General features: G+C 51.0%; 1 protein-coding gene across 3 annotated transcripts in view; it reads left to right on the top strand.

Annotated features, from left to right (window-relative positions):
- Positions 1-16,853, top strand: part of SLC27A1 (solute carrier family 27 member 1) — a 31,442-nt gene that overhangs the window by 7,860 nt on the left and 6,729 nt on the right. For all 3 annotated transcript variants that reach the window (XM_047698249.1, XM_047698266.1, XM_047698257.1), the window contains exons 3-7: positions 9,595-9,989; positions 10,122-10,283; positions 10,387-10,456; positions 11,261-11,352; positions 11,424-11,533. In XM_047698249.1, coding sequence (XP_047554205.1) covers positions 9,595-9,989; positions 10,122-10,283; positions 10,387-10,456; positions 11,261-11,352; positions 11,424-11,533 — 829 coding nt within the window. The remainder of the gene's footprint in view (positions 1-9,594; positions 9,990-10,121; positions 10,284-10,386; positions 10,457-11,260; positions 11,353-11,423; positions 11,534-16,853) is intronic.

Raw genomic sequence — 16,853 nt, 5'->3', positions numbered from 1 at the left:
ACTTTAGCATTATGCCTGGAGGCCCTTTTAAACAGCAAAATCACCAGCAAAAAGGACAAAAATGCAAAAAATGTGGCGCTAAATAGACCACCAAAAGGATGCTTGTTTACAACATGAGCAGAAACAAGGCGGCCGAGTGTTGCCTTGTTTGACCTAACCTGGGAATGTCCACATTGGCAATGCAACTTATTTGCTGCTCTGTGTGTGTCCTCGAATGGCTGTGAAAGTAATGTGAATGTTGATTTTGGGGTTACAAATAAATTTTAGTGAGCAGGCAGATTTGCAATGAAGAAATCTGTGAATAATGAGAGTTGACTATTATCCATTATTATAATTTGGTCAGGTCAGTAATTGGTGTTTACATTTTTTTTTCCCCAAGATTTTATTTACTTGACAGAGAGAGACACAGCAAGAGAGGGAACACAAGCAGGGGGAGTGGGAGAGGGAGAAGCAGGCTTCCCACCTAGCAGGGAGCCCGATGTGGGGCTCGATCCCAGGACCCTGGGATCATGACCTGAGTCGAAGGCAGTCCCTTAATGACTGAGCCACCCTGGCGCCCCTACATTGTTTTAACAGTAATAGTATTCTCACTCAGTTGAGCTGTCTAGTATACTATGATCATTTTTTATTCTGTTAACAACCTTTGTGTATTTTCTTTGAGGTTATTGGTTGCCTTTATATTTGTTCGTTTTCTTGGTATTTATCATTACTTCAAGCCCAGACAACAGTTGTCTCTCTCTTCTTTCATGACTTTTATAGCATAACATGGGCTTTCAGTTTCACCTTTTTTTTTTTTTTAAGATTTTATTTATTTATTTGGCAGACAGAGATCACAAGTAGGCAGAGAGGCAGGCAGAGAGAGAGAGGAAGGGAAGCAGGCTCCCTGCTGAGCAGAGAGCCCGATGCGGGGCTCGATCCCAGGACCCTGGGATCATGACCTGAGCTGAAGGCAGAGGCTTTAACCCACTGAGCCACCCAGGCGCCCCAGTTTCACCTTTTTGAAGAAGTCTCTCTCTAGCCTTCAAACTGCCCAGGCTAGGCTTGTTGCCCCCTGCACCTGGTGCATAGCCACCATCTAGGCTTAATCCTAGCCACCATCCTGAGGATGGGTATTACTTCTCTGCCTGCTTGTGATCTCTCTCTGTCAAATAAATAAATAAATAAAATCTTTTTTAAAAAATGGAATTAGCCCACCATCTTGAAAAGTCTTGGGTTGGATACCTTGCTTCCTGGATCCCTGGTGGTTTTTTTCTTTGGTTTACTCCTTGGATCTGTTGCAGCACATCATTATTAGCTTTTGGAGAAATATGGATGAGAAGTTAATTTTTTTTAAAGATTTTATTTATTTATTTGACAGAAATCACAAGTAGGCAGAGAGGCAGACGGGGGGGGGGGGGGAGAAGCAGACTCCCCGCTGAGCAGAGTGCCCAATGTGGGGCTTGATTCCAGGACCCTGGGATCATGACCTGAGCCGAAGGCAGAAGCTTTAACCCACTGAGCCACCCAGGTGCCCCAAGAAGTTAATTTTTTGAGACCCTTCACATATGAAAAGATTTTAATTTCTACCATCACACTTGACTGATGGTCTGGGGATAGACTTCTAGGTTGGAAATTATTTTCCTTCAAAAATGAAGACATTTCTTCTCACATTATTGTTGAGAAGTCAGAAACCCTCCCAATTTCTGATTTTTTTTTTCTTTCTGGAAGCTTCTGGGATCTTTTCAAGATGGTGGGCTAATTCCATTTTTTAAAAAAGATTTTATTTATTTATTTGACAGACAGAGATCACAAGCAGGCAGAGAGGCAGGCAGGGGGGGCGGGAAGCAGGCTCCCTGCTGAGCAGAGAGCCCGATGTGGGGATCGATCCCAGGATCCTATGATCATGACCTGAGCCGAAGGCAGAGGCTTAACCCACTGAGCCACCCAGGCACCCTTATTTTATTCTTTGTATGATCTTTTGGTTGGTTTCAGGTCCATGAAGTTTTCTTGAATGATATTGATGATTTACTTATGTTTATTTCCTTTGCTCTTCTTGGAACTCCTGTTATTCAGTATCTGGAACAGCATTTGGTTTGATAACTATTTTTTTTTAAGATTTTATTTATTTATTTGACAGACAGAGGTAACAAGTAGGCAAGAGAGGCAGGCAGGGAGAGAGAGGAGGAAGCAGGCTCTCCACGGAGCAGAGAGCCCGATGTGGGGCTTGATCCAGGACCCCGGGACCATGACCTGAGCCGAAAGCAGAGGCTTTAACCCACTGAGCCACCCAGGCGCCCCTGATAACTATTTATTCTGTCTTTATGCTCTGCCATCCTTGCTGTAAAAGTTTCTTGTCTCCAGCTGGGTACCCTCATGGTCTCATGTTGGCTGCTGTGGTTCCAGCCATTACATGCCAGTGACAGCTTCTCTGGGTAGAAGAAAGGGAACATGGGACTGCTATGTTTCATGTTGAAGAGATTGTGTGAAAGTTGCTTATGTGTTGCAGGGAGGTGTATGCGCTGGGAGTTGAAGGAGCCAAAGGGGTCACCAGGCAGAGCCTGATTTCCAGGGCTTTGAACGCTGAGCAGAGGAGTGTCGTGTGCCCAGGGAAGGGTTCTGAGCAGGAGAGCAGCATGGTTAGACTGTTTTGCACCGAGGAGGAGAAGGGTGGCACAGCAGGGACGGTTTGGGGCAACCAGGCCGAAAGTGGACTTGTTGCTGGACAGTGGGAATGGAAACATGGGCTCCCCTGTTTTAGGTGCTGGGGTGAGAACAGTAAGCAAGACAAGGATTGAAGATGAAGCATGGTGTACAGGCATATCTTGTTTTATGGTGCTTCACAGATATTGTGGGGTTTTTTGCTTTGTTTTGGTTTTGATTTATTTATTTTTTATTTTTATTTACAAATTAAAGGTTTGTGGCAATCCTGTGTTGCGCGCATCTGTTGGCACCATTTTCTTCTCACGTGAGCATTTGCTCATGTTGTGTCTCTGTCACATTTTCACATTTTGGTAATTGTTGCAATATTTCAAACTCATGTTTCATTATCATTATATTGGTTACGGTGATCTGTGATTAGTGATTATGACTCGCTGAAGCCTCAGATGATGGTCAGCATGTTTTAGCTGAAGAAAGGAGCTAAATAAAGTATTCTTTAAAAAGATTTTATTTATTTATTTGACAGACAGAGAACACAAGTAGGCAGAGAGGAAGGCAGAGAGAGAGGATGTGGGGCTCGATCCGAGGACCCTGAGATCATGACCTGAGCCGAAGGCAGAGGCTTTAACCCACTGAGCCACCCAGGCGTCCCTAAAAAAAGGTATTTTTTAAAAGATTTTATTTGTTGGGCACCTGGGTGGCTCAGTTTGTTAAGTAACTGCCTTGGGCTCTGGTCATGGTCCTGGGGTCCTCGGATCAAATCCCATGTTGGGCTCCCTGCTCAGCAGGGAGCCTGCTTCTCCTTCTCCCTCTGTCCCTCCCTGCCCCCCGTCAAATAAATAAAATCTCTAAAAAAAAAAAAAAGATTTTATTTGTTTATTCATGAGAGAGAGAGAGCAAGAAAGAGCGGCAGAGGGAGAAGCAGCCTCCCTGCAGAGCAGGGAGCCCAGTGTGGGACTCGATCCCAGAACCATGGGATCACAATGTGAGCTGAAGGCAGGTGCTTAGCTGACTGAGCTACCCAGTTGTCCCTAAATATGTATTTTTTTGATTAAGATACATACATTGGTCTTTTAGACATAATGCTATCTATTGCACACTTAATAAATTAGAGTATAGCGTAAACATAACTTATATGCCGTAGGAAACAAATTCATTTGATTTGCTTTGTGGTGCTGTTTGCTGTATTGTGGTGGTCTGGAACCAAACCCACAATATTTCTGAGGTATGCCTGTGCTCTCTTCCCGTGGCACAAACTGGGTGACCTAAGACATCTGTATTTAATTCTGCTATAGCTATAGAGGCTGCAAGTCTGAAGTCAGGCTGTGGGCAGGGCTGGATCTTTCTGGAGGCTCTGGGGGAGACTCTCTCATGCCTGTCTCCTGGCTTCCGGTGGTGGCTGGTGCTCCATGGCAGTGCCTTGGTTTGAAGTTAGGTCTACCCTGATCTCTGCCTCCATTCTCATGTGGCCTTCTTCTCCGTGTCTGTTTCTCCTCTTCTGTCTCTTATAAGGACATTTGTCATTAGCTTTAGGGCTTACCTTAGTCCAAGATGATCTCTTTAAGATCCTCAACTAATTAAGATCTACAAAGACCCTTTCCCCACATACGGTTTCTTTCACAAGCTCTGGAGGCCAGGACTTGGATATATCTTTTGGGGACCACCATTCACCCTGTTGTGCAGGGAGTGGGGCCTGGCCCAGAGCAGAGCCAGGAGACCAGGAAGACTGACTACGGTGCTGGTCCCATTGAGTCATGGTGGGGCCCGGGCTGGGCTGCCAAGATGGTCAGATTCTGGCTAGTCTGCACTGGAGAAAGTCATTTGTTCTCTCCATCCCTGAGGACCTCCTAGGTGCCACACCCCATCTGGGCTTATGGGACACCATGTTCAGTGTGACACGCTGTGAATGTGTCTAAGTACTCCCCCTGTCCAGTGGAGCCCACAGTCTAGTGAGAGAGAAGAATAATCAAAAAGGCAACGAGGACATAATAAAACATCCAAAATTGACAAGAAGGCTAGAACATGTTGGGGGTGGGGCAGGGATCACTGGTAGTGACTTCAGCCAAGGTGATCAGGGCAGGGCCTCCAGCACAAGTAAGCAAATGAGAGGAAGCAACCTTGCAAAGATCTGGGGAAAGGAAGAGGAAGAGCAGGTGTAAAGCACAGAGGCAGGATCCCGCTGGGCAGAGGAACAACAGATCCCTCTTATTCAACCCTTCTTCTTGGCTGGGCACTTAACATGCTTGATAGGTATTAGGCTGAGAATTGCATTGTTTGGGTGGTTGCTCTGGGCCCCACTTGTAAATAGGGCAGTGGCAGGACCTACACTTTGGTGAGTTGGAGCACACCTTGGAGGTCGTTTGGTCCAGTCTTTGGACGTTCCAAGTAAGGAAACTGAGGCCTGTAGGGAGGGCAGGGTCTGCCCAGGCCCCCACAGCTTGTAGGCAGTCAAGGAGGCTTTGAACTAAGACTGTGAACTCTAGGGCACTTTTTTTTCCTGGGCTGTGTTGGGGCTCAGAGCTCCTGGACAGTGCTTGAGAAATCAGCTCCGCCTCCTCCTCCTCCACCTCTCTGCCTTACTCCTGGGGGCTTCCTGGGCTGACCCCCTGCTCTTATAACTTGCTTGTTCCTCTCTTTTCCTTGCAGGGTGTATACGAATGAAGTTGCTGGGTAGATAAAGTGCTAATTCCATTCTGATTTCTTACTCACCATGCTTCCTTCCGTCGGGGAAAGGATAGCAACAGAGTTGGTTGGGAATATAGGATGTGCCAAGCCCCGTCTTCAGCGATCTACCTCTGGCCTCTTTTCTCCCTACCATGACCTGGGAGGTGGGGGATCTTATTGTCCTCATTTGTCGTGTCCTGGGACTGCTGTAACTGACCACAAACTTGTGGCTTAAAACCACAGAAATATGTCTTCTTCTAAGTTCTGGCGACCAGAAGCCAGCCATCGAGGTGTCGGCAAGCGTGCTCCCTTGGAAGGCTCTCGAGGGAATCCTCTCTTGCCTCTTCCAGCTTCTGAGGGCTCCAGGTGTCGTGAGGCTCGTGGCCGTGTCACTCCTGTCTCCTCCCCTGTGTTTCTGTGTTCTCCTTAAAAAGACACCTGTCATTGGACTTAGGTCCCGCCTGGGGAATCAGGATGACCTCGTCTCATACGCACCTCAGTTACATCTATAAAGATCCTGCTTCAGGATGAGGTCACGTCTGAGGTTTTGGGTGGATGTGAATTATTGGGGACACTTTTCAACAGCCACAGTTGCGTGCAGACGGCGAGGGGGGGGCTGTGTTTGTGTAGCGTGGTAGGACACCAGCATCGTCCTGTGTTTCGTGCCAGTACTGTATCCCCGGACACAATAGACAGGGTGCTTGCTCTCATAGAAATCAACATAAAATGCCAGGAAACCCATAAAGGAAGCTGGTCATTTCCGATTGTGATGATTGCTCCAAAGGAATAAAACGGGCTGGGAGCGTAGCAGTTACCCATCATTTCCATGGGGTAACAAATTACCCTAGAACCCAGAGGCTTAACACAAGGCCCAGTATTATTTCCTGTGGCTTCTCTGGGTCAGGAAGTCAGATGTCACCATTTTATCTGCTCTGCCAAGTCTGGGGCTTCCACTGGCGGACTCAGAATCTGGGACCGGAATCACCCAAAGTTTTGTTCACTCAGATGTGTTGTTAGAACACCTGTACATGGGCTCCCCACATGGTCTGGGCTTCTTTGCAACTTGGTGCTGGGTTTTGAGGGCCACTGTCCCCAGAAAGTGTGAGAACATCAGTGTGCCTAGAGGAAGGGGGTGCTGTCTCTGTGTCCCCATCTCGGAAGTCACACAGCATCACTGCTGCTATGTTTTCTTCATTAGAAGCTAGCCCCTGAGTCTGCCCTTTCCAAGGGGCAGGGAAATAGGACCTGCCTTTTGAAGCGAAGACTGTCAAGGAATTTGCAGGTAGGTTCTCAAACAGCCATAGTGACCCAAGCTGGGCAGGGCAAGGAAGACCTCTCTAGGCAGGAGCTGGAGCTGAGAGGTAAAGGATGTGAAGGAAGCCTGATGAGACGTCTGGGGCAGAATATTCCAGCAGTGGCAACTGCATGGGCAAAGGCCCAGGGGCAGGAACCTTTGCCAGGCTGAAAATCAGGGAAGGAGGTGAGAGGAAGCTGGAGGAATAGAGGGCAGGATGAAGTGGGCAGATAGATGGGGACTGGGGCAGGCGGGGCTTTGGAGGGTTAAAACTTTTTTGTGGGGAGAGGGTGCCTGGATGGCGCAGCTGGTTAAGCATCTGTCTCCTGTTTTCCGCTCAGGTCATGATCTTGGGTCGTGAGATCGAGTCCCATGTCTCAGCACAGAGCCTGCTTAAAATTCTCTTTCTCTGTCTCTCTGTGCCCCTTGCCCCTCCCCTCTAAAAAAATAAAAAATAAAAATAAATAAAAGATTTTATTATGGAAGATTTCCTGCCTATGGAAGTGGAGAGAATAATGTTTTGAGTCCATGTGCCCATCCCCCAACATCCATGACCTTCACTGACTCTTCCTCCACTCTCCGAGTCCCACTGGCACATCCTTTCACCTGTTAGTTTTCTAGAGTCTATCTCTTGGAGGCAAAGACTCCCCCTTTTTAACCTTCCCGCAAGATATTCTTCCTGAGTTGTCCTGTTCATTTTTATTGTAGTGAAGTGTGTATAAAATTTACCTTAGTGACATTGAGCACATTCACAGTTACATAACCACCACCTCCATCTGGTTCCAGAACATTTCCATCACCCTAAAAGGAAACCCCATTCCCATTAGCAGTCATTTCCCCTCCCCGCAGCCCCTGGCAACTGCCAATCGGCTCTGTTCCCATGGGTTGTTTTTGAGGTATCACTTACATAAAATGAAATATACCCGTGCTAAGTATACGTTTGGGGTTTTCGATCTAGGTAACTACCACCATCAAGATACAGAGCATCCCCATCTCCCCACAAGACTCCTCCCGCCCCTTTGCCATCAGTATCTCAGCCCCCCAGTGCTCACTCTGGCCCCCCACCCCCACCGATCTGCGTCTCCCACCTGATCAGCTTCACCTGTGCAAAGCAGGTGCTCACTGTGTGGGCATGAAGGAATCCGTGCCTCTGCACTGGTCACCAGGGAGGGGCGGGCTCCTGGGCTCCAGATTCAGGGTCTTGAAGGGAGTCGGTCAGCCTCTCTTTGCTAAGCACCTACTATGTGCCAGGCTCCTGGTGGGAGGCAGGCGTCACTTCCCCTGGTCACTGCAAACAGGGGCTTGGATGAGCAGAGCTCTGTGGTTAGAGGCTATCAGTCACCCCAAGAGTAACGGGCCAGGCACCCAGAGGGGACTGGTGGGTGGTAACCTCCCCAAGACCCTTTGTTTTTGGTCCTTACAGCCGTCCCCCTGCCTGTCTTGCTTCTCTTCACAGAGGTCTTGGCCTGGGACCTTGCCCCTCCTCTCACCAAAGATCTGGCCAGCCATAAAGAGGTGGCTGCTTTTTTTGGGCTGCGGGGTTCAGGTCTGGCATGAGAGCTCCAGATGCCTCTCTCTCTCCCTCCAGTGGTGTCCTGTGGGATTATTTGTGGCAGGCTCACTGCGCTGCAGTAGAGTGGGGCCTTGGTCTGTCTCCACGGCTGTCTCTCCAGGGCCTAGAACAAAAATAGACACAAGTGCCTGTCATCCAGAGCAGGGAGAGATAACCCAGCGGCAAAATGGTAGGTCAGTAAACTGCACAGGGCATTTGACAGTGTAAGTGCCGTGTTGAAAAATAAACAAAAGCAGGGATCAGGGGGGTGGTGGTGATGGTACCGTAGCAGATGGGTGTCTGGGAATGGCCACCTGAAGAGGGTGGCATTTAAGCTAAGACCTGATGGAAGTGGGGTAGGAGCAATGTAGATGTCGGTGGAAGAGTGGTCTAGGCAGGGGGTATAGCCTGTGCAAAGGCCCTGAGGTAGGAGTGTGCTGGGTGTGCTCAAGGAATAACAAGGAGGCCCCGTGGCTGGAGTGAGTGAGCAAGGGGGAGCTGGCAGGGGAAGCAGGGTGGAAAGGGAGGTGGAGGAGGAGAAAGTTGGAGGGGGAGAAGGGTTATGTCCGGGTCACCACTGGGTCTTGCCCATTGGGGGCCTGGCACACAGGAGATGCTCATCATTTGGGAGATGAATGGAAGAGTCTGACTCTGTGCTGGCTGCTACCTCCAGGGATGGAGGGCACACTGAGGTCCAGGTTTGGGGACATGAGCACAGTCTGGCCTGTTTATTGGGCACCTAGTACGTGCCAGGCTCCTCAGCCAAACCAGATGTGACTTCCCCTTGGGTGCTCACGATCTAGGGGTGGGTGGGGAACACCCATTATCAAATGGCTTTGCACAGAGGCTTTGATGGAGAATAGGGGATAGGGAGAGCTTCCAAGGTGGGCAAGAGAGAGTTTTCTGAGCCCAGCTAGTGCCTGCCCCAGTTTGGCCCCATTTGGGGGACTCTATGCTTGATGGGGGAGCAGTGGGCACAATAGAGGGGCTGAGCCCTGGAAGTCTTCCTGGAGGAGGTGATAAGGACACCAGGTTGGGGTGGATGCAGCATGAGGAATCGAGGCTAAAGGTGGTAGTGGGGTCCATGGAAGGCTCTGGATGTTCCAGGAGAGAAAAAGAAGGACAGGACTGGATCTTGGCTCCCTCAGAGTCACTGAACTAGCTGGGGTGGAGAAGGACAGAGTCACTCTGATTTTCATGGCATGGCATGGCCAGCTTTGACCATCTGTGTACTTCTGGGTTGGCTGGCAAATTGCCCTTTCTATGCCCTTAGTACCCTCAAGAGACCCAGTGACCAAAAGGTCTTTATTGAACCTTTGCCTTCCTTGGGGGTGCAGGACTTTTCCCTCTGCTTTCTTCAGATGGAGATGCTGAGGCTTGGAGAGGTCTCCTGGAGGCCAGGCAGGGCACCCAGTGACCCCATCCCCTCCATTCCCCCCTCCCCCAGTGGCCTCTTCGTGCTGATCCGTGTCCGTCTGGAGCTGCGGAGGCACCAGCGCGCCCGCCACACCATCCCACGGATCTTCCAGGTGGTGGCGCGGCGGCAGCCGGATCGCCTGGCACTGGTGGACGCAGGCAGTGATGTGTGCTGGACCTTCGCGCAGCTGGATGCCTACTCCAATGCTGTGGCCAACCTCTTCTGCCAGCTGGGCTTCGCGCCAGGTGACGTGGTGGCCATCTTCTTGGAGGGCCGGCCAGAGTTTGTGGGGCTCTGGCTGGGCCTGGCCAAGGTGGGCGTGGAAGCCGCTCTGCTCAACGTTAACCTACGGCGCGAGCCCCTGGCCTTCTGCCTGGGCACCTCGGGGGCCAAGGCCCTCATCTTCGGAGGGGAGCTGGCGGCAGGTGAGGTCGGGTGCACGCATCATCTTGGGTCGGGACTCCTGGGTTTCCAGGACCGGGAGATGGTGTGGTGCATCCCAGGCCTTGGGAGGGGCCCTGGCCGTCCTTGACCGTGACATCTGTTTTGGGCTGCAGCGGTGGCCGAGGTGAGCGGACAGCTGGGGAAGAGCCTGGTCAAGTTCTGCTCCGGAGAACTGGGGCCTGAGGGCATCATGCCAGACACCCAGCTCCTGGACCCGTTGCTGAAGGAGGCCTCCACAGCCCCCCTGGCACAGCCCCCTGACAAGGGCATGGATGGTGAGGCCAGGGTGGGACACCCTTCTTTTGCCAGTGCCTACCTACCCTGTCCCCTCATCCCACCCACCCAGTCTTTGGTCTCCAACACACGCATCTCCTGCAGATCGACTCTTCTATATCTACACCTCGGGGACCACAGGGCTGCCCAAGGCTGCCATTGTAGTGCACAGCAGGTAAGGGGCTCATGGGCCTTATCCCAGCTTTGGGGAGTGACTCCAGGTCGCCTCTATGGCTGACCCCTTCCCTCAATCTTGTTGGAATCTTGGGAACATTTCTGTCTCAACCCAGTAAAACCCACAGCCCATCTCGGGACAGAGGTGCTCTGTGTCCCTCCTTGGTCTCTTGCTCCTGCTCCTGCCCCTAATGGCCCTGCTCCCCTCAGTGGCCGCAGGAGGGTTCGAAATCCTAAACCAGACTCCCCCCGTGCCAGACTTCCCTGTACCTTCCTTGGCCCTCAGAGTAAAATCCATGGTGGCGTTGTGCAACACCTGCCAATTCTCTCTGCTGTCCTCTTCCTTCTCTCCACTCCTCACTCCTAGCCTTTCAGCTCCTTACACTTCCACAGATCCACCAGTGTCCTTCTGGCCTCAGGGCCTTTGCACATGCTGTGCCCTCCACCTGGCCGCTCTTCCCTGGCCCTCCCCGGGCCCCACCATGGCTCCTTCTCACCAGGTCTCAGCTCATGTGTCACCTCCCCACACAGGATCCCCCAGCCTCTCTGGCTGTGTCACCTTCAGCCCCTCTCCGTTTCTCTGCTCTCCTATTTCTAATGGCCCCTAGCACCATTGATAGTTATTGGTGGCATGTTCCTCTCCTGCACCCCTGTGAGCTGGGCTGGCTCTGCCTGGGTCCCTGCGGTGTTCTGCCACCTCCCCTCCCCTCTCGATCCCCCTTGCTGCCCCCCTCTCCTGCCGTTCCCCCCACTCCCATGCCCCGGAGGATGTAAGTTGCAGCCCCTGCACTCCCCGCCCCCGCAGGTACTACCGCATCGCAGCCTTTGGCCACCACGCCTACAGCATGCGGGTGGCGGACGTGCTCTATGACTGCCTGCCCCTGTACCACACGGCAGGTACCGCGGGCGGGTGGGGGCAGGGTGGGGGGCAGGGACTGGGGACTCCTCACCGAGCCCGCCCTCTGCAGGGAACATCATCGGCGTGGGGCAGTGTCTCATCTACGGGCTGACGGTGGTCCTCCGCAAGAAGTTCTCCGCCAGCCGCTTCTGGGATGACTGCGTCAAGTACAACTGCACGGTCAGGCCCTGCCCCTCCCGCGTGGCCCCACCCCTCCCTCGTGGCCCCACCTTCCACCTGCCAGGCCGCCTCGCGGTAGAGCCACACCCCCATCCACCCTCCAAGCACCACCCCCACCCCTCCCCACCATGGCTGCTCTGGAAAGGGACAGGAGGGTGGCCCGCCCCAGGCTACACCTTTCCCCCCCACACCCCGTGTAAGCTCAGTGGATCCGCATGACTGCGTGAGAGTGGGCAGAGGCATCACCAAGACCATTTTGCAGGCCGGGAAACTGAGGCCTATACTACAGACGGGGTGGGGCCCAGGCCGCCCGACTTCTCTAAGGAGTCTGCCCTGTGTCCCAGGAGTCTTCCCTGCTGGTGGCCCCAGGAAATCAGGAAATGAGACCAGTGCGTCCACACCCCGCTCTGGGCTGGTTAGGGCCACAAGGTGTGGGGCATCCAGGCGGGGTGAGCATGAGATAGAGGTGGAGGACATCCACGGTCCTGGAGAGGGGGGAGGATAGGGGAGAACTAGGCCCTGTCCTCTCCTCTTTTTTCCCCTCCACGGTGAGAGGAAACCAGCCTGAGGATCTCAGTGCCCTGGTGGGGGTTTATATACAGGTTCTAGCACCTTCCTCCAGGAAGAAGGGTTGAGGAGAGGAGAGAAGGGGGTGTGGCCAGGGCCTGGCAAGTTTTGGCAGGTGCCCGCCTTGCCTCGTCAGGTGGGGACCAGAGAGGTCAGGCTGGCTGCCCAGGTCACACAGCTGGGCAGGGTGGGGGCTCTGGGCTGGCATCCTGGGGACCCCTGGGGACAGAGGCTGGGATCAGCTCCACTTTTGAGGATTTTCCGTTTTGCTCATGGGGAACTCTCTAGGAACATCGTTAAACCAAGTCTTGAAATGCGCAAGTCTATTTTATTAACTTGATGATCAAGAGTCGTGAATACAGATAGTCCACACTCTCTGAAAGTTCCTATTACGACTTCGCTGTGGGGAAAGACCTATATCATCAGTCCCTGATTTCTCTAACCGAAAGAACTCCAAAGAGGATTTTCTCTTTTACGAGAAAAAAAATCAACATGCATTCTAGTACTGATGTATATCTTTCATAAAAGTGAAGTGTAATTCGTACTTTTAGGTATCAGGGGATATGCTTGACGTCGTTCCAGCTTATGAAAGCTTTCCTAGGAATGCTCTGTTTTCGGGTTGTGGGCAAAGGCTGTGTACATGAACATGGACAGAAGAAGGTACAGGTGATTCCCAAGCACCTGTCACTGGCCCCAGTGGGCCTTCAGACACCCCATCCCACCCCCTAGAGCCCCACCCACCTCCCTCCTTCTGCATCCTTGTGAAGCAGCCCCCAGAGAGAAGTGTGTGTCCTTCACAGAAATGCTTCAGGAAAACCTCCGAAAGATGAGAACGACTTTGTTTTTGGGGCAAAATTCGTATAAAAGAAACCATTTTTATTTTTTGATTTTTTAAAAAGATTTGTTATTTATTTATTTGACAGGTAGAGATCACAAGCAGGCAGAGAGGTAGGCAGAGAAAGAGAGAGAGAGGAGGAAGCAGGCTCCCTGCTGAGCAGAGAGCCCGATGCGGGGCTTGATCCCAGGCCCGGGATCATGACCAGAGCCGAAGGCAGAGGCTTTAACCCACTGAGCCACCCAGGTGCCCCAAGAACCATTTTTAAAGCGAACAGTTCAGTGGTGTTTGCTATATTCACAATGTGTATAGCCATCACCTCTGTCTAGTTCCAGAACATTTCCATCACGCCAGAGGGAAAACCCGTTAGCAGTCACTCTCCATCCCTGTCCCATCACTGCCAGCACCCCCCATCCCAAACTGGGTAACCACTAATTTGCTTTCTGTCTTCATGGATTGGCCTGTTCTGGACATCTCTTGTAAGTGGGACTTACACAGTGTGTGGCCTTTTGTGTCTGGTAAGGACTGTTGTTAAAACAAGAAAATTGAAAGCAGGGTCTTGAAGGGATATATTTTTTTAATTTTTAATTTTTTATTAACATATAATCTATTTTTAGCCCCAGGGGTACAGGTCTGTGAATCTCCAGGTTTACACACTTCACAGCACTCACCATAGCACATACCCTCCCCAATGCCCATAACCCCACCCCCCTCTCCCTACCGCCCCCCCTCAGCACCCCTCAGTTTGTTTTGTGAGATTAAGAGTCTCTTATGGTTTGTCTCCCCCCATGGATCCCATCTTGTTTCATTTTTTCCTTCCCTATCCCCCAAACCCCCTACATTGCCTCTCAGATTTCGAAGGGATATTTGTATATCCCTGTTCCCAGCAGCACAATTTACGATAGCTAAAGTATAGAAGCCACGTAGGGGCTACCAACCAGTGAATGGATAAACAAGAGATGGTGTATTCATATGACAGAATATTGTTTGGCCATAAAGAGGGAGAAATTCTGGGGGCGCCTGGGTGGCTCAGAGGGTTAAGCCTCTGCCTTCGGCTCAGGTCATGATCCCAGGGTCCTGGGATCGAGCCCCACATCGGGCTCTCTGCTCACTTGGGAGCCTGCTTCTTCCTCTCTCTCTTTGCCTGCCTCTCTGCCTACTTGTGATCTCTCCATCAAATAAATAAATAAAATCTTTATAAATAAATAAATGAAACGGGCAAAGGTTCTGAATAGACATCTCCAAAGAAGATACAGAAATGGCCAACGACCACATGCAAAGATGTCCTGTCCGCTAGCCACCAGGGAAATGCAAATCAAACTATGAGACACCACTTCACTGACCCACTAGGGTGACCATGATACAAAAAGACAGATGGGGCGCCTGAGTGGCTCAGTCAGTTAAGCATTCGACCCCTGTTTTGGGCTCGGGTCATGACCTCATGGGTCATGAGATGGAGCCCCAAGTGGGCTCCAAGCTCAGCAGGGAGTCTGCTTGAATTTCTCCCCCCATTCACCCTCTCTTTATAAATAAATAAATAGGGGCACCTGGGTGGCTCAGTGGGTTAAAGCCTCTGCCTTCGGCTCAGGTCATGATCCCAGGGTCCTGGGATCGAGCCTCACATCGGGCTCTCTGTTCAGCGGGGAGCCTGCTTCCTCCTTTCTCTCTGCCTGCCTCTCTGCCTGTCTCTCTGCCTTCAAATGAATAAATTAAAAAAAAATCTTTAAAAGAGGGAGAAATTCTGGCATATTCCACAACATAGATAAACTTTGAGGACACTGTGCTGAGGGAAATAAACTAGTCACCAGAGACAAATGCTGTATGATCCCCCTTATATGAGGGACTTAGAGTGGTCACGGTCATAGAGACAGGAAGTAGGCTGGTGGGCACCTGGGGCTGGGGTGGAGTAGGGAGTCAGTGGTTAGTGGAGATAGAATCTCAGTTCTCCAAGATAAAAGGAGTCCTGACGGATGATAGTGGCTGCACTGCAGGGTGAGTGTTCTTAATGCTACCGAACTGTGCTCACAATGGTAAGTTTTATGTTATGTATATGTGGACACAACAACAAAAGGAAAAAAACAAACAAACAAATACACCATAAGCTCAGCCCCATCATCACAGCCAAAACGTGACAGTGAGCTCTCAGTGTCATCAGAAATCTGGGCAGCGGCTCCATCCCCTGTGTCTCACTGGGTCAAAATATGACTTTTCCCCCCGTTTCTGTAATTTGGAAAAAATCTGGTTTTAGAGGAGACCCACACATTTTGACCTGTCGATGTGTCTCATGAGAATCCCTTCATCTGTAGGAGCCCTTTGTCTTTTTTTTCTTTTTCTGCCTTGTATTTACTGAAGGGCTGTGTGTCCAGTAGTATTTTCCCAGTCTGGAGGTTGCTGGGGTGTCTCTTAACATGTTCCTCTATCCCCGGTGTTTCCTGTCCGTTGGGAGTTGTTGGGTACAATGCAATGTTTCTCAGCGATGATGCTAAGGATATTTGGGGCTGGATCATTCGGCGGGGGCACCCTGTGTACTATAGGACATTCAGCAGCATTCCTGACCCCAAATCACTAGACCCTGCCCCCCCCCCCCCAGGTTGTGAGCATTAAAAATGTACCCAGATGTTGCCAAGGGTTCTGGGAGGACAGAGTTGCTGGTGGTTGAGAACCTCTGGTCTAGATAATTGATCAGCTTCAAGTTCAACTTTTTTTCCTGGAAGGCCCGCAGTGTCTGGTGGTCCCTCTCTTTGTCCTTGATGTGCCATACTCCCACTGGGCACTGGTCACGGGTCTCCAGACCCTTGATAGTCTATTCCGTTTCTAAGAAGGGGAATTTCTGTGTCAAGAGAAGGTACCCAGGAAGCCCTAGGGGCCCTTTAAGGAATAGAGGACAAAATCCTCAAAGGTCAAGTTTAACAAGAATGTTGCTAAAACAAGCGCATGCATTTGGGTTCAGAAATCCCATCCTCTGGGGCGCCTGGGTGGCTCAGTGGGTTAAGCCGCTGCCTTCCGCTCAGGTCATGATCTCAGGGTCCTGGGATCGAGCCCCGCGTCGGGCTCTCTGCTCAGCGGGGAGCCTGCTTCCCTCTCTCTCTCTGCCTGCCTCTCTGCCTGCTTGTGATCTGTCAAATAAATAAAAAAAAAAAAAAAAAAAAAAGAAATCCCATCCTCTGGCTGTTGGATGGGGAAACGGTGGCCGCAGCCAAATTACAGTACACCTATCCTCAACAGGAGACAGCAGGCTGTCATTTAGAACCCCACTTTCTTAGCTACGTAGCAACAGACAGGCAGGAGACAGGGCTGGACCCCTTCTCATCCCTGGGGGACTGAGTATGTGGTGCCTTTATCCTTCCATACCCACTGGGGTGTGTGCACCTGAAGTACAAGATCACCCTGACAAAGGAGTCATGGCAGGGTCCCCAGGCAATGATCTCCTCCCAGAATCTTTTTTTTTTTTTTTCCTATTCATCCAATCTCTTTTTTAAAATTTAAATTCAATTAATTAACATATACTGTCTTTTTAGCTTCAGAGATAGAATTCAGTGATTCATCAGTCTCCTATAATACCCAGTGCTTGTTCCATCATGTGCTCTCCTTAATGCCCATCACCTGGTTATCCCATCCTCCCAACCCCCTTTTTATTTTATTTTTAAAAATGTTTCCACCTCCCTTTTTAAAAAAGATTTTATTTATTTATGAGATAGAGTGCACAGCGGGGGGTGGGGAGGGACAGAGGGAGACAGAGAAGCAGACTCCCCGCTGAGCAGGGAGCCCAATGCAGGGCTTGATCCCCGGACCCTGGGATCATGACCTGAGCTGAAGACAGATGCTTAATTGACTGAGCCCCCCAGGGGGCCCCCAGCTCTCAGTTTCTATCCAGTTGTCACCCTGTAGGCTGGAGGTTTTAGCATAGGCCCACTGATG

The sequence above is a fragment of the Lutra lutra genome, chromosome 1 (assembly GCF_902655055.1).
Source record: "Lutra lutra chromosome 1, mLutLut1.2, whole genome shotgun sequence".
NCBI lineage: Eukaryota > Metazoa > Chordata > Mammalia > Carnivora > Mustelidae > Lutra > Lutra lutra.
The sequence above is the reverse complement of the archived record's forward strand: the minus strand, read 5'-3'. Positions and strand labels throughout refer to the sequence as shown.